The sequence below is a fragment of the Brassica napus genome, chromosome A7 (genome assembly GCF_020379485.1).
Source record: "Brassica napus cultivar Da-Ae chromosome A7, Da-Ae, whole genome shotgun sequence".
Lineage (NCBI taxonomy): Eukaryota > Viridiplantae > Streptophyta > Magnoliopsida > Brassicales > Brassicaceae > Brassica > Brassica napus.
The window spans coordinates 2,318,206-2,334,116 of NC_063440.1; the positions used below are offsets into that span (position 1 = coordinate 2,318,206).

The window sequence follows — 15,911 nt, forward strand, 5'->3', positions numbered from 1 at the left end:
ATTAGAATCCTAAATTTCACATTCCAAAAATCCTACCCCACCCCTCAACTCTAAACCCTAAGTCTAGATTAATTAATCTTAAGGTTATAAATGTTTATAACTAAATATTTTTTAAAAAAATTAAAAATATATAAAATAGTTTCAAAAATACAAAAAAATTAATTTGAGTATAATTCAATTTTTTTAATCTTTATTTATTTAAATAATTATTTATTTTATATATATAGAGAACAATGGTATAAAAACAATTTGCCACCTAACAAAAAAGATGTTTTTAAAAATGTCTTTTTAGTGGTGATAAACACGAATAATAATACTAAAAATAGTAAACATGAAAATTCTCCATAAAAAAATACTGATAATTAAGTTGAATTCACTGTTTTCGATCCTCTAGTTAAGATCAATTATTCATTGTTATTACTTATTAGATATACCTATTTAACAACCATGGTTTTATTTAGTTATTATTTTAGAACAAGTATGCCTTTAAGTTTATTTAAAATTTTGGCTGCTGCAAGAAAAAACAAAAGTTGATGTAAAATCTGGTTAAACATTTGGTCAAAAAAAGATCTGGTTATACAAATTCCGATTCTTGGGAAAACTGTCTTGTGGATTTTGATAACCTGCTCTTTCTCAAAATCTCTTCATATAAAAAGGAACTATTATTGTGCTTATTTAAGGTAGAACCTAAATTTTATAAAACTTATAAGAATCAAGATGCTAATTGTTATATATGTTTGTAGGATTCGGATATATAATCAATTATTAATCATTTTATTTTTGGTGATTGAAATGGATGTTTACTTCAACGGTTCAACCACACAAATATTAGTGGTAGTTGTGAATTTGTGTACGTCTGGATTCAATTAACAAGAAAAAGGCGTGGAAAACTTTGTCAACAAAATTTCTCTCTTGTCCTATTTTACTATCTTCATGGAATAATTCGCTGTGGATAAACTATTGTTATATTTGGAAAACTGAAAAAATAAATAAAATCAACTGATACACAAATCAAACGCAAACCATCACTATACATAAAATCCACAAGTTAACAAAATAACAAATCAACTGATTCACAAACTTTCACATCACTATACAAAGTTACAAACCACCACTATATAATAGAACTTGATCAAGTTAACAAGTTTTCAACTATCAAAAACAACGCCACTAAACTCATCACTACTTAATTAGTTAATTATATATGAGAAGCTTTTTTTTTTAAACTAGAAAAAAATACGAGTTAGTGATTCCTTGAAATATGAGTTATATCTATTCTTTTTTTTTGTCATCAATTATTACAGATTCATACTGACTCTGTAAACCAAACCGGATGATCTACATCCATGTGAAAGATAAAAAACGGTTATTTTCTACCACTGCGTACTAGTCTATCCGTCATTATATTTTGTGTCATTGGTACATAGTTATATCTATTCTCTTGTAACACTACGTTTGTAACACAAAAGAGTTATATCTAATTCTAAAAGTGGAGTTGTAACATAATTTATATTTGATTTTATTATTTTTTTACGTCAAATTTAGATTTGATTTGATTGAGTCGAGACTGTTACAATGTGACAGGTAAATGTAAATTAAATTATAAAATGCGAATTTAGTTCATATATATACAAGATTCGTCAAAAAACTTCTAGAAGAAAAGTTCTAGATTTTTTAATTAAATTAAAAAAATTAAAGATAATATCTTAATAATTAAAATTTTGGGATTGAAGCGATTGTGTTTCATCCTGTTGTGTTTTTTTTTTGTTTTGGGATTATATGCACTTTAATTGATTTTTCTTAGATTCCGAATGGTAACAACGGATTGAGCAGTGCGGGACAAGCAGTTTGACTGCGGTGCGGTTCTGACAGTTATAAAAACGTATAGATATATGGTATATGTAAAAAAATTTGTTACTGTTAACTGCGGGGCGGAACGAGACAATGGTCACCATTCGAAACCTTAATCTTGTGTAGACATATTAGCACAAAGTACCGAATTTTTAAAATTAAACAGTATATACTTGCATAGATCAATTAAGTTTTTTTTTGTCAACGATCAATTAAGTTTCCAACAGTTTTTCGTTACCCTTTCTAAAAAAAAAAAACAGTTTTTCGTTTGTAACTTTGTAACCCTAACGCATCTTTTACCATGCACATGACATTTGACACAAATATATCTAATATTGAATTTAGCGCCAAGAAATGGGAGGTTTGGACTAGGGCTCCGAATGGTAACTGCGGTTTGAACGGTGCAGAACAAACGGTTTAACTGCAGGGCAGTTTTAACAGTTATAAAAACGTATAAATATATAGTATATATAGAGATTTTTGTTACTGTTAACTGCAGTACAGAGCGGAACGGTTCGTAACATTTGAAGTCTAGGTTTCTCTCTCCAAAGTAATATTTTTTTTGTCTACCGTAATTACATAAGGGATTTATTATAATAAATACTCGATATTTTATACGACATTTATACAAATATCGGTTGGAAGATATTTTCTTGGAGATTATTTTTATTTTAATCTAATCCGAAGGGACCTGTATGGTCCCATACATACATCAGAGTTATTTAAATAGTCAATAGCTAAGGAAAAAGAATAATGAACTGCGTAGACAAGCTCATGATAAGAATGATTTGTGTATATGAGAGGGTATCGTGTTATGTTGTATGTACGTGTGTGCACCAAAGAGGATACATGCGTCATGCGTGGGTGCCCTTTCTAACTCTGAATAAAAAGAGAATAAAAATAGCTACACTGCGTATTTTAATAGAACACATATATAGTGAAGACTTCAAAATAACAGTGTTATTTATCAAATATATATATATATATTATCAAATATATTTTTAACATTTTATTTTATTGATATTGGTTTGAGACTATTAATTCATAGAAGAAATTCGATATACAAAAGAAAACTACTACTATTCCTCAAGGTAAATAGCATATATTATTTTTAATGATACATTATTAGTACTATGATTTATGACGATCATAAGGTAAATATCTAAACATTTCCATATCTACACTAGCAGACAAATTTCTAAAATCTTTAAAATAACATAATACATTTCATATTTGGAGATATTTTTGATTGTCTTTGTCAATTTTGTTTATTATTACGACGATACTATGAAAAGTTTTTTTTTTAAAAGACAAACATTTTTTATATCAGAAAAGAATTTTCATTTATAAAAACTAATAGGTTTTGTGGAAGCACGGTAGCCTACTAGTTAAAGTTTAAATGTTTATATAATCTAGATCTAAGGTTTAATTTCCAGACTATGCAGTTTCTTACAAATTATATGATGTGAAACTTATCGGAGATTCTAGAGTACAATAGGCAGAGTTGTTCGTTCGTTGTGGTCGTCTGCTGCGGAGAGAGCATGTCCATCGAAGATGTCATACATGCAGAACTGTCGATTCAAGTGTTTTGAGGAGAGCTTCATCATAGAATTTTTATCCGTAGAGCTGTTCATCAATATCTCATATGTTACAGGTAATTGATCATCATATGTAATAGAGTTAGTGATTATATGATAATGTAATGTGTTATTCAATGTAAAAAAAAAACTATCTAGGCTCCAAAGAGAGCATTGTCTGCCATCAACCTTGCCAGAGCTGATTTGGCTAAGGAGTATGCCATTACATTACAAGAACAGGAAACATGAGAGAAAGATAAGTGATTGAAGAGAGAATGGTTGGATCTAGGAATGCGCATGCTTAAAGATTCACTTATATTTCGAAATCTCAAATTTGGACAATACCATCCCGTCCCAGCTGACAAACCGTGCCTGTACTGGGATAAACCGAGCACAGTTCCTGAATGTGTTTTACCAGTATTAAAACAGTGTGTGGTTGTATTAAATCATTGAAGTCATAAAAACTCAGACAGAACATGTAAAGTTACAAAAAATCTCAAATAGTTAAAAGAAAAAGTTCAAATATCGCTCATGATATCATAAAACACAGCCTTCAATTTCCTAAGGATCATTTCTCACTTCAAAAGGGAAATACAACAATACATCTGTTCGTAACTGTATCCACACAAACTTGTGCTGTCGTGTAAACCTACAAATAAATAAAAAAAGTTGAAGATAAAAGACTGGATAAAATTTTGAACATGTCAGTAATAGGTAGTTCAAGACTTTAAGACATTACCTCCTCTTATCTTAGTTTTCTCAAACCTTGAACTCGTGGACGTGGAACCATTTCGTGGATGACCATTTGTTTCCTTTCACCACTGGACATCCACCTGAAAATCAAAGCAGACGATATAGAAATTTAGAGACATTAATATTATTCTCACTGAAAGAAAAAAAAAGAGTTTTTGGTTGTTGAATCTCTTCACCGTGCAAACTGGAAGGGTCTAGAGAGGCATCAGGTCTCATGTTCCAGAAAAGTAAAGCATCTCGCTTCTTTGGTAGAACAGAGAGTCCTTCTTTGCCACATTCCGAGAGCTGGTTCCACCATGGGACTGCACTAATGTTTCCTTTTGCTGCTGGGAACACGGTCTCGCCACCATCATCAACATCAGAGCTAATGTATTGTATGTCAAAAAAGAAGAAGATTAAAACACACATAAGTATATATTTCTAAGAAAAGAAATGGATTATGAGAAAAGTTTTTGGTTACTTACAGGTACATAAGAACAGTGGCTATTCGTTGCCCTCCATTCTTGGTGTTGAACTCATCTAAGAAATAATCATAGTGAGGCTCATACTTCTGCCCAACTTGGTAGTGAAGAACCTGAAGACCTTCTCCATTTTCTACAAACAAACAATGATCCACAAAATCAAAGATAAGATGATATTAACTCTGCAACCCTTGCAAAAAGGGAACGTACCAACAGGAATGAAGGTGAAATCTGAAATCCTTTGCTCAATCCTCTCGACAACTTCGTCATGTCCTCTTTTGAGAAAAGTTCCAGAGCTCGTCCTTACTCTGAACAGGGGACCGTATACACAAATTAACAAACTTCGCCAAGTTTAAACTAAGAAGAAGCAAAAAAAAAGAAAAAAAAGGAAAGAGTGGATAAATCACCTGCTATCTTTGCTGCCACCGGTTTTCTCATCAACCACAGTTGACTTAACCATGTTGGGTTTAGCGAGACTGATCAGGTGCTCACATTCATCATTGGTCTAAAAGAAAGCCCAAAGATCACATCTCAGACATTTCAATTAAACAACTCTTTTCAGACACAAACGAAAAGAAAAATGTGTGTGTTCCCTCCCTCTAGGCCATGTTCACTGAACATTTCCATTAGTGTTCAATGGAAGATTCATCATAACATCTTAAACTCTAGTGCAGAAGCAAAACAAAAGTCAACTCGATCTATCATCAAACAAAGTCAAATCTCAACCTTAGCTTTATCTTTGTCAGACAAGAAATAATAAATAAAAAAAAGATTTACCAAGAAATTGTGGTAAACAACAGCTCTAGGCTCCCACGATATCACTTCAACCCAACGCTCACCGTTCCCTTCCTCATCTCCTCCATTCCTATTACCAAAAATTTCACACAAAAACAAACTCAGCAAAATTCAAACTCGAATTCAAATCGTTAATCACTACTAACCTCTCCTCCTGGCTCTTCCGTACAATGTTGGTCAAATCGTTGGGCTTTGAAGAGTTTCTGTTGGCATTGGGAAGTGACAAGATCCCCAGACCTAGAAGAATCATAATCACCACGAGAAGACCGATGAGCACCGTGAAGGCTTGGGTCGATCTCGATGCTGATTTTCGCGGTTGGTAGCGAAGGTTGTTCTTCGATTTAGCCGCCATTGGTTTTTGGTTCTCTTTCAAGATCTAAATGATTAGCATTGAAGAAGAGAGTCGTTACAGAGAAGCTTTGGAGTTTAATTTATAAATCTTTAAATAATTATTATTATTATTGTGTAATTTCGTGTGAGATTGATTCTCTTCTTCTCTTCGTGTTGGAACAAATGCTAATATGGACCACTTGGGTTCCAAAAAATCTGAATTAGACCCATCCCTTTTTTCTTTTTTTTTTACATTTAAATTTAAATAGAAATCTAACTAAAATAACTAAAAAGCCTAAGGACTTAAACATATTTACTAACCTATGCCATTACTATCCTACCCAGAATCCGACCCGGTTTCAGACCCGAAATTCAACCCAACTTTAACCTAAAGTTTCTTTTTCTTCCCCTTTTCTTCTCCGTTATTAGTTCTTTCACCATAAAACAAAATCAAAAATTTTCTTCAACCATCCACTAATTTTCACTTTCTTATCTCAAATCGATCAATCCATAGAAAGATTTAGTCAATTATATATTATCCAAAATCAAATTTCATCTTTTACATACGAGATTCAAGATAAAGAAGAACGCAGAGTATTACTAGTACAACTAGTACAACTCCAACTAGTACAACTAGTACATCTAAAGCGATTATAACTAGTATAAATATATTAAGTATAACCAAGACGTTATTTGAGAAGTGATTTTCTTATGCGTCATCACCATGTTCATTATCACCAAAAAAAAGATGACCCGGCTTTGAGAAATTATGAAATAGCATTATAATTTTATTTATTTATTGTTTTCAGCATATGAAAATGCTATAAAAGAAGATGATGTAGAACCAATAAGACATATTGGTCTAATCTCCTCCGGCTGCATGTGTCAAATATATGAATAGTATATTTTTAATAATATTTGATTTGGATATTGATACGTTTACAAGTTGTACTAGTTATACTAGTTGTACTATTTTTCGGGAAAAATCATCTTCATCTTTTTCTCTCGAGACCACAAAACTAGATGCGGAGCCAGAAAATTCTTCAACTATGGCTCTATAATGCAATTCACCGGAAAGAAGAAGGTGAGAGTGCTGACTACGAATAAGAACGACTCACCAGCGACGAACAAAAAAAGAAGAAGAAGGGTGTGTCCTTGTCAAATCCAACCAAGCGAGCTTGGAATTGCGAAAGAGAAATAGCATCTCAACCAGACTCTCAAGGTGGTCTTTTCCCGAAACCGTCAACGGATGCACCATCTCGGCCCGGTAGTGAGCCCTATAAATCACCAAATTAACCCGAAGATCCTCTTTCTTATGAATTTTTTTAGTTTAAATTTACAGGTATTTTAGTCAATACTCGACACTAGTGTAAAACCACAATGTTTAAAACATGATACACATTTAAAACGTGATGCACATTTAAAACAATACTAAATAAAATACCAAGTAGTTGTACCAATTTGTTAGTTATACCGGCTATAACATAGTTGTACTAGTTTTTCAGTTATACCCGTTTGTGCATAGTTGTACATTAGCTGTGAAATTGAAAAATATTAGTTGTACCACATAATAAATAAAGTTACTTCAGCTGTACCACTTATTTATGTTTACATGTCTGTGCCTGGTTACAATGAAATAAACAATTTTGTAAAAATATATTTCATGTATGTTTTCCAAAAATTATGTGGACAAACAAGTTAACAAACCTTAAAAGTATAATGTAGATCATGTAAACTTATGGAATTGTGCAATAATTTTCAAAAAAATAATTCCAAAACTACAAATAAATGAAGAGAAACTTTTTGAGTACATACTAATTGTGATATTTGATTGTTTTCTCATATGGAATACCAAATTGGTTTTGTTAATTTCTAAAATGTCAAAGTTGTACTAGTTGTATCAGTAATACTCGTCTAATATATAATAAAGATATATATCAATTGTTTATATGTCTAGTTTTAGGGTTTTACCAATATTTTCACATCATAACTTTGTAAAAATATGTTTGATATTTGTTTATCATACTAATATAGCTAATATAGTTAACAAACCTTAAAAGTAAAAAATATATAATGTAAAATTAATAGTGTAATGTAATAATTTAACAAAAATATGAAAAGTCTCAAATAAAATAGATGAAATTTTGTCTTCAGATACCAATTACGATATTTTCTTGTTTATTTCATATGTAAACTATGATTTATTAGTCGTGTTAATTATAGCAACTACATATAATACATAAATTATAACATTTATATACTAGTTATACTAGTTATTCAATTTTTTTAACTTGTTTAGTTGTAAGAGTTATACGAATGCGAATGAAATAACGAAAATTGTGTGGCTGTGAATTGATCACGTGGTTGAGATAATGAAATAGAACGAGAGTGAAGGAGAGATGAGTGAAATCGATGGCCAAAATTAAAACATGATGAGAAGATCCGACGGCTCATGATTAAATTTCATTAATGGCAAACTTGTAATATTTTATCTATTCTTTCCTCTCATGATCCAATGGCTCTCATTAAAACATAAATGATTTGATCAAAAGGTTTATATTGACCTATCATTAATGGCAAAAACGTCATTTACACATACTTGGTCCACGTAGAATAATTTAGGTGGTGAAAGATTATTTTTTCGCCATTTGGTCCATATGAGATTTTTGTCCCTTCGTGTTTGTCTTTCTTCGTCGTCGTCGCGTATTTGTTAGATACAGACACTAGTTAGGAAGGTGGCTTTGACTTTTATAATTCTGACTCAGCCCTTTTATTTTCTTTTATTTCTTGTTTCGTTCCCAATACTTTTCGGCAATCCAGATTTCACCCCCCAATTTGTTTTGTCGATTGCTGTGACATACTTTTCCCTATTACTAGAATGTCCTCGGTTTTATTGGCACGAATTTGTCCAGATATGTTTCTCACATTTTTAGCGTAAATTAATGGAGTGGTTGGAATAAGAACAGAGTCTCTAATTGCTGGATTATTTTAGTTGCGAGTGGCAATAAGGAACATTTCATGATCACTTAAATAATAATCTCTAAACATTCAAATGTGAAATGTGAAACAATGTTTCTCATAGATTTTTTTTTTTTTGAAAAAAGGCTTTCATATTTAAATTGCAATGCTGAAAATAAAGTTACAAGGCTATGAGTTTTGACATCATAGAGATCAAAGTAAAGCTTGGGAAAGAAAAATGATTGACAAAATCATATGGAGCTAGAGAATTAAAGCAAAACACTCTGAGCATTTGAAGAAATTGAGAGAGGGATTAGCTCACTAAATAACTTTAGTTTTGGTCTCCGTGACGACCTCTGCCTCGGCAGCCCCGGCTTTTGCGACCTCTTACCGTGTGCCATTGCATATCTTAGACCTTCTATGTTTCTCATAGATGAAATAAACTTATAGATAAAAAAAAAAGATTGTTAGGATTTATTTTGGTAGATGTCAAATAATTTAGGTGTTGAGGAATTACAGAGGACTTGGGAGTTTTAACTTCTAGTAATATCTTTTAAGCGAAGTTACTAATGGAAAATAGCACATGGATCTCTCCTTTCCAATGATATCGATATTTCTTTGTTTATCTACAAATTGAGATGTGGTAAGAACATGTTAGACATTACCAAAACATGATTCGGTCACATCTTGAAGTGTTTATATTTCTCTATCCAATAAAAAAAAGAGGATGGTCAACATTTTCTTTAGTGGGTATTATTTAATACAAGTACTTAGTTGTCAGACTAATCCAATTCTTATCAAACATAAGAGAATTAGATTCATTTCAGATTAGCTTAATTCTTTTTATTACATGCATCCCAAATAAATCCAACATTCTCTTTCCGGATTAAGTTTTGATAATTCAGTAATACACTATTTGAGATAAACACATTGTTCATCTGAGATGTGTATGAGTCTTTCTTATGGATTTTTTTGTTTTTGTCAAGAGAGTCTTTCTTATGGATAAGAATTATAAAAACACCCATGTACAATATAACCTTATTATCTACGGAACAAGAAACTAATGTTCCATAGTAAGATTGAATTTTATTCAACACTTACAAACCAAACAACCACACACCAAAGTCCAGATCCATTAACACGGAACACAATTACACATGAATGTACAAAGACACAAACACACACACACATATGTAGACATATACGCAAGACAATTTGCACATAGTTAAAAGACATTAAGCGAAGTTGCATAGAGAGGAATGCAAGGCTTGAATGAGAAATAGTTTGGTACATAAGACGAAAACCTCTTTCTCTTGAGTGAATCTGCAGATCCAAGAGCAGGCTGGTTCAAGTACGCGTACTTACTCTTCATCCACCTGATAGATAAGTTAGAACCGTGTTATAACAGCTCAAATAGCTGAGAAAAAAAACAGGTGGCTCTTGTTCTAGACTCATTATATGGTCTAAGATATTTGAAAAAAAGAGTAAAGATTATCTGAAGGAGAGTTAAACAGAGACCAGTCTTTAATTCCCTCGTGAACTTCGGTTTCTGGATCCTCCATGTCCAAGCTTTCTTCAAAGCGTTTGTAGTCCTCATCCTGCAACAAATAAAATAATTAGACCATACCAAGTTGAAGGCATGAGACCATCTGATTATCCCTCGTCAATGATCTAAAAAAGCCACACAAGAACTGTAAAAACAATAAGGACATACAGAGAGATTACGGGCTCTGACACGAGCTGCAGCCTTAATAGCAGCAAAGAGATGCTCCTCTTCAATGATCTGCTTCTGCCTCCAGAACTTCTTGATCTGTTTATTGGTTATGCTGTCTCCCTCGATCTTTCTTGATCCATATCCTGGAGATGGAGGAAGCGGTGGAGGAGGAGGAGGAGGCGGCGTCAAGGACTTCTTGAAGCACAAGTTCTCAGACTCATCCATAATCTGCTTCTTCATATCCATACCAAGGACTTCACCTTCACAAGCTAAAACAATTTGAAAACTATATACACAACAGAAAGAGAAGAGAAGCTACTAAATCTACAGATTCTGAATCTAACCTTCAAACTAAAGAGATACACCTAAGATTCTTAAGGGTCTACCAAACAATTATCAACGTCTACGTCTACTCTTCTAATTATCTTGTACGTTAAGACAAACTAAATAGCTTAAGCTGTAGAAGATAAAGACAGATAGATGTAACTTCTAACCTTCACTCAATGATAAAGTAATGTAAGGATAATGTAAAATATATGGTCTTGGAGCACCTAATGGTACATCTTTCAATCACATCCGTTGAATCATGAATGGCCATCGCAATCACTCTCACCGAAAGGCCACTTTCAACATGACGCTCCTCCATTAAACTAACTATTGGTTCTTGTTCTGTTCTTCACTTATGCTTTAAGCCGCCGATTGTATAATAAAGAAAACAACTCAACTTTTGAGTTCCTCGTACGAACATTCAACCAATGAATAATGAATTAGTCTCACCAAAGAAGCGAATCGCCATAACAAGAACTGATAGATTACTGAAGAAAAGATGAAACGATAAACACAAACACATACTCCTTATTTACATGTAAAGCTTAGATAGCAGTTTACTGATTCATATAATCACAAATCCAACTTAAACAACATACTTAATTACATACATGTGTGTATATATATCTATGTAAAGCGTAAACCCTCTGGCTCAGATAGAGGTTTTATTATGTCTGGGACGAGATCAGAAGGGTCTTGGTTTTGAATCGATAACGAGGAGCACGAGGAACGACCTGACTCGGACCGAACCCATACTGACCGATACCGCCGGTGAGAGGAGGACCATCGTCGTAGATGTAACCCACGAGGTGGCCGCAGCAATTGCACTTGATCTTGGTTCGTTTGCGTTGGATTCCCCAGTAATTAAGGGTTTCGAAGAAGGGCATGATCTTGTCCTCCTTCTCGAATCTGAATTTGTCGGCGTCGACGGCGGCGAAGGAGATGGTTGCTTTGTTCCCGGCTTCGAAGTAGAAATCGGGAGGGAACAGGTCGTTAGGGTTAAGGTTTAGATCGGATCCGCATTCCTTGCAGCTGTACATCGTGAACGCCATTTCTCTAATGCTACTTCTCTCTCTATCGTTTCTTCTTCTTCTTATTTTTCTTTGAGCGGAATTTTCTCCAGAAACGCGTTTCTTCGGTCAGCGCCGTCGGAACTGACTCGTATTTTCTGCCGGTGTCAAATTGCGCTAATGGGCTTAGTGTGATTTAATCTGTGGGCCTTCCATAATTTTTTTCCCGGCTGAACATATTTTGTTTTTTTTTCTCGTCTAATTTTTTAATTCAATATTTTCTGTCGAAAACAATAGCATAAAAGTTTATATGGTACTAGCATAAAACAATATTTTTTAATTCAATATTTTTTAATATATATATATATATATTTATTATCTCTATATTTCTGTTGATTTAATATAGCATATCTAGTGCATAAGTCCATCACTGGTACAAAGTGCTCTGGTTCTCCAAAATATTCTTTTATAACTTTTCTAGCAATAGAAAAATGCTCTTTACAGCCGATCTTAAGGCATTGTAGGACAAGAACACTTATATACCATGTTGTCTTTGTAAGAATGTTGTAGAGTCAAGAAATCATTTGTTTTTTCAATGAGAATTCTCAGTAGAGATTTGGAGTAATCTCACGAAAGGTCTGCTCGGACACCACTACACCTATGACTGCCTAAATACTGTACATGAACTGGCCAAAAACGACTTGGACTGTCAGCGGCTGTTTCTCATACGCTATGCATTTCAAATCACAATTCACTTTATCTGGATGAAAAGGAATAGGCTTAACCACGGAGACCCCCCTTCCAGGCCTCTCTCTCTCTCCATAAGACTGTCGACAATGACATTCAAAATCGCCTCTAGTATTGAGAGAGAATTGCAAGGGGATGAATACAATTTAACATTCATTCAAAAAATGCTGAATTTTGTGTATGCAGAATGTCTTAACTGCACACATAAATTGAAGTACTAATATGGACAATAAAGTGTATGCTCCAACACTCAACATGCCATCATTTTGAAACAAAATTATCAAGATCTTATAAGGATGATTTGCAATCCAGAATGATGGCATAGTTTATCGATGGAGCTTAAAGAGGTAGTATCACTGAAGAAACATTTTCAAAACTTCACAATTGGATATTTCTATGAGCTGATAATTATATGCATTAGTTCGTCATTTACGGTTATATGCATTATATGCATTAGTTCTTCATTCATATTTCATTTACGACTCTTTTCTAGTTTCATATGTTGATCATGTGATATTATTATTATATAACTAGCTAATGGGGGATTTAAAAAAGAATAAATAAAAGATGGATATAGTCAATGGGGACCAGATGAAACAAAACTTCTGATCGATTTACTTGTTGATGCATTTCATCGTAATTGGCGTGATGATAATGGTTTAATAAACAACTTTACAGTGGAAGGAAAAAAAATTCTTGTTCTCATCGAAAAACTTGGATGCCAACAAGAACACAAGCACTACCTAAGTTTTTTTTTTTTTTTTTTTTTTGACTAAAGGCATTCATATTAAAATTACGGAAAGAAATAAAAAGTTTTACAAGCATAAAGCTATAGTCAAACCCCTACACAAAAGCCCGTACATAGTTATAACCCATAATTGAGATCAGAATGACAAGGTTGAATTTTTTCAAAAGATCAGATAGTTGAGGAGTCAGGGAGATCAATTCATGGAGGTATCGGCAGTGTGTTAAACCACCTTTGCATGAGAGAGGAGGATAGGGACGGCGATGAAGATCTATAGCTCAGTATCTTGTCCCTGATCAGACGATCCAAGGAGGAGATAATCATGTCTGATGATTGGAACCGCTGACTTTGGAGCCGCTGATTCCGCTCACGCCACAAAAAGTAGATCACCGCTTGCCAACATAAGAGGATGAGGCGATTTGCATGTCTGTCCCCAGTTAGTGCCATCAGACGGTTTATTGTATCTTGCCAAGAGGGGGAGGAAGTGAATGAACATCTGCGCCCGACCTCCGACCAAACTCTCATAGAGAAAGGGCATCTAAAGAACAGGTGATCCCTAGATTCCGGTTCCAAATTACACAACAAGCAATTACTATCCACCGATAGTCCCCAAGCAAGGAGACGATCACGCGTTGGGCATCTATTCAACACAACTAACCAGACAAGAAAGCTGTGTTTTGGGATTCCTCGTTTTGTCCAAACCACCTTCGCCCACGGAACTTTAGCTTCTTCTCCCTTCAGTTCCCAATATACTTGTGAAGTTTTGTATTTTCCCGATGCTACTCCTTCTACTATCCATTCATAACTGTCCTCAATTCCCTCTTGCAGAACCATAGTTGTTAGAGCTACTTGAACCTGAATCATTGCCTCCGATCGTGCACGAGGTAGTAACCAGTTGCCCGACCTGTTAAGATTCGCTAGAGTAGCAGCCATGGGGATCCCCTGTCTGGATGCCAGAGTTGAAGCGAAGTGGTCCTGCAGAGAGCCCAACAGGGACCAGTTATCCGTCCAGAAGCGGCACTCCACTCCATTACCTACTCGCATTTTGATCCATGTATACACTTCTCCTCGCATCTTGATTAACTTGTTAGCTAACCAAGAGTTTGAAGCACTAGTTTTGACGGTCCAGAAGTTAGAAAGCGAACCCTGTAGAATCTCCGACTTGAACCAAGCAACCCAAACCGAACCTCCCTGGAAAAACAGCATCCAAATCAATTTGATACATCAAGCTCTGTTCCACGTACCCAGGTCCTTGATTCCTAGTCCACCCGCCTCTTTACTTCTTGTTACCACTTCCCAAGAGACTTTCGCAGAGTGATGACCTTCAATAGAGCCTTTCCATAAGAACATACCACATAGAGAGTTAATGCGCGCAATGCAAGCTTTAGGAAGTAGGAAATTTGAGCACCAAAAGTTAGTGATCCCAGCAATTACTGTTTTAATAAGGAGCAGCCTTCCCGCAAAAGAGAGAGTCTTCACTGTCCATGAATTAAACTTTCCTTTCACTTGTTGAATCAGGACCTCGCAGTTGGCAATGGTGAGCTTCTTAGTACAGAGCGGGACTCCAAGATATCGCACTGGAAGGATTCCATTTGGCATGCCTGTAGACGCTTTGATGGTGTCCACCTCCTGCTGAGTGAGACCAGAGGAGAAGAAGGAGCTCTTTTGAACACTGACCGCAAGCCCTGAGCGAAGCTCAAACTCCTTTAGCACTTGGAGGACATTTTGGACAGAATCAATCGATCCATCAATGAATATTAAAAGGTCATCTGCGAAGCATAGGTGAGTGAGCCTTGAGGAGGAGCACCTATGGTGATATTTGATCTTCATTTCTGCCGCTGCACGATTTAGCATGATAGAGAGGACATTCATCGCAATTACAAAAAGATATGGAGACAGTGGATCGCCTTGGCGAAGACCACGGTTGCCTTTGAAGTATCCATGAACCATGACATTATACCCAATGGTGAAATTTGTCGAGCAGACGCAAGCTTTCAGCCATCCTAGGAGCAGAGGAGGAAGCTGCAGGCCCTGTAGGCAGTTAAACAGAAATTCCCAGGAGATAGTATCAAAAGCCTTCGCAATATCCACCTTTATGGTGATTCTTTTAGGACCTTGCCTCCTGTGATACCCATTAACTAGTTCTCCAGCCAAGGTAGTGTTCTCCACAATCAACCTATCTTTGACAAAAGCTGTCTGATTTGGGACAATTAGAGTAGGAAGAATTGGTTTAAGGCGCCTGACTAGTAGTCTTGCAACTACTTTGTACAGGGTATTAAGACAGCTAACAGGTCGGAACTCCGATATGAGAGACGCCCCCGGGAACTTTGGGACCAGTGCTAGTATCGCTGAGTTAGTTGAGGATGGCATGAAGGAGTAATGGAAGAAGTGAGTAACTGCTTCAACAACCTCCTGTCCAAGGAAGCTCCAGGAGGACTTATAGAAAGCAGAAGTGAGGCCATCGGGGCCTGGGGCTTTATTTGAATTCAGCTTAAATAGCAGAGAAGTTATCTCTTCAGGTGAGGGGACAGCAGTCAGCGAAGGCAAGACAGCAGATGGCGGTGTGTAGGAGGTTAGTAGGCCAAACCATGCTGGAGAAGAAAGAAGCATAGGCGTAGCAACTATATCGGGGCCCAAGATATT

At 35.1% G+C, this 15,911-nt stretch overlaps 3 protein-coding genes across 6 annotated transcripts; all 3 read right to left on the reverse strand.

Moving 5' to 3' along the window:
• Positions 1-3,846: 3,846 nt before the first annotated feature.
• On the reverse strand, positions 3,847-8,633 carry LOC106451678 (prolyl 4-hydroxylase 5-like). 2 transcript variants are annotated; one of them, XM_048737280.1, is made up of 9 exons: positions 8,440-8,456; positions 5,584-5,934; positions 5,420-5,507; positions 5,050-5,147; positions 4,853-4,950; positions 4,646-4,775; positions 4,358-4,545; positions 4,168-4,261; positions 3,847-4,077 (listed from the first exon to the last, which is right to left on the reverse strand). In XM_048737280.1, exons 2-8 carry the CDS (start codon positions 5,787-5,789, stop codon positions 4,188-4,190), a joined length of 882 nt encoding a protein of 293 aa, XP_048593237.1. In that variant the 5' UTR covers positions 5,790-5,934; positions 8,440-8,456; the 3' UTR covers positions 3,847-4,077; positions 4,168-4,187. The 2 variants fall into 2 exon arrangements, 1 of the variants encoding a protein (XP_048593237.1); XR_007315142.1 differs by having other exon boundaries at positions 4,168-4,545; positions 8,440-8,633.
• A 1,118-nt stretch (positions 8,634-9,751) lies between these two features.
• On the reverse strand, positions 9,752-10,989 carry BNAA07G02880D. 3 transcript variants are annotated; one of them, XM_048737281.1, is made up of 4 exons: positions 10,934-10,989; positions 10,440-10,708; positions 10,244-10,323; positions 9,752-10,101 (listed from the first exon to the last, which is right to left on the reverse strand). In XM_048737281.1, exons 2-4 carry the CDS (start codon positions 10,683-10,685, stop codon positions 9,951-9,953), a joined length of 477 nt encoding a protein of 158 aa, XP_048593238.1. In that variant the 5' UTR covers positions 10,686-10,708; positions 10,934-10,989; the 3' UTR covers positions 9,752-9,950. The 3 variants fall into 3 exon arrangements, with proteins under 3 accessions (XP_048593238.1, XP_013749092.1, XP_013749091.1); XM_013893638.3 differs by having other exon boundaries at positions 10,440-10,699; positions 10,784-10,964; XM_013893637.3 differs by lacking the exon at positions 10,934-10,989 and adding an exon at positions 10,784-10,933.
• A 239-nt stretch (positions 10,990-11,228) lies between these two features.
• On the reverse strand, positions 11,229-12,087 carry LOC106451680 (peptide methionine sulfoxide reductase MsrB). Its single transcript, XM_013893639.3, has one exon. It carries the CDS (start codon positions 11,816-11,818, stop codon positions 11,435-11,437), a length of 384 nt encoding a protein of 127 aa, XP_013749093.2. The 5' UTR covers positions 11,819-12,087; the 3' UTR covers positions 11,229-11,434.
• Between the last annotated feature and the right edge of the window lie 3,824 nt (positions 12,088-15,911).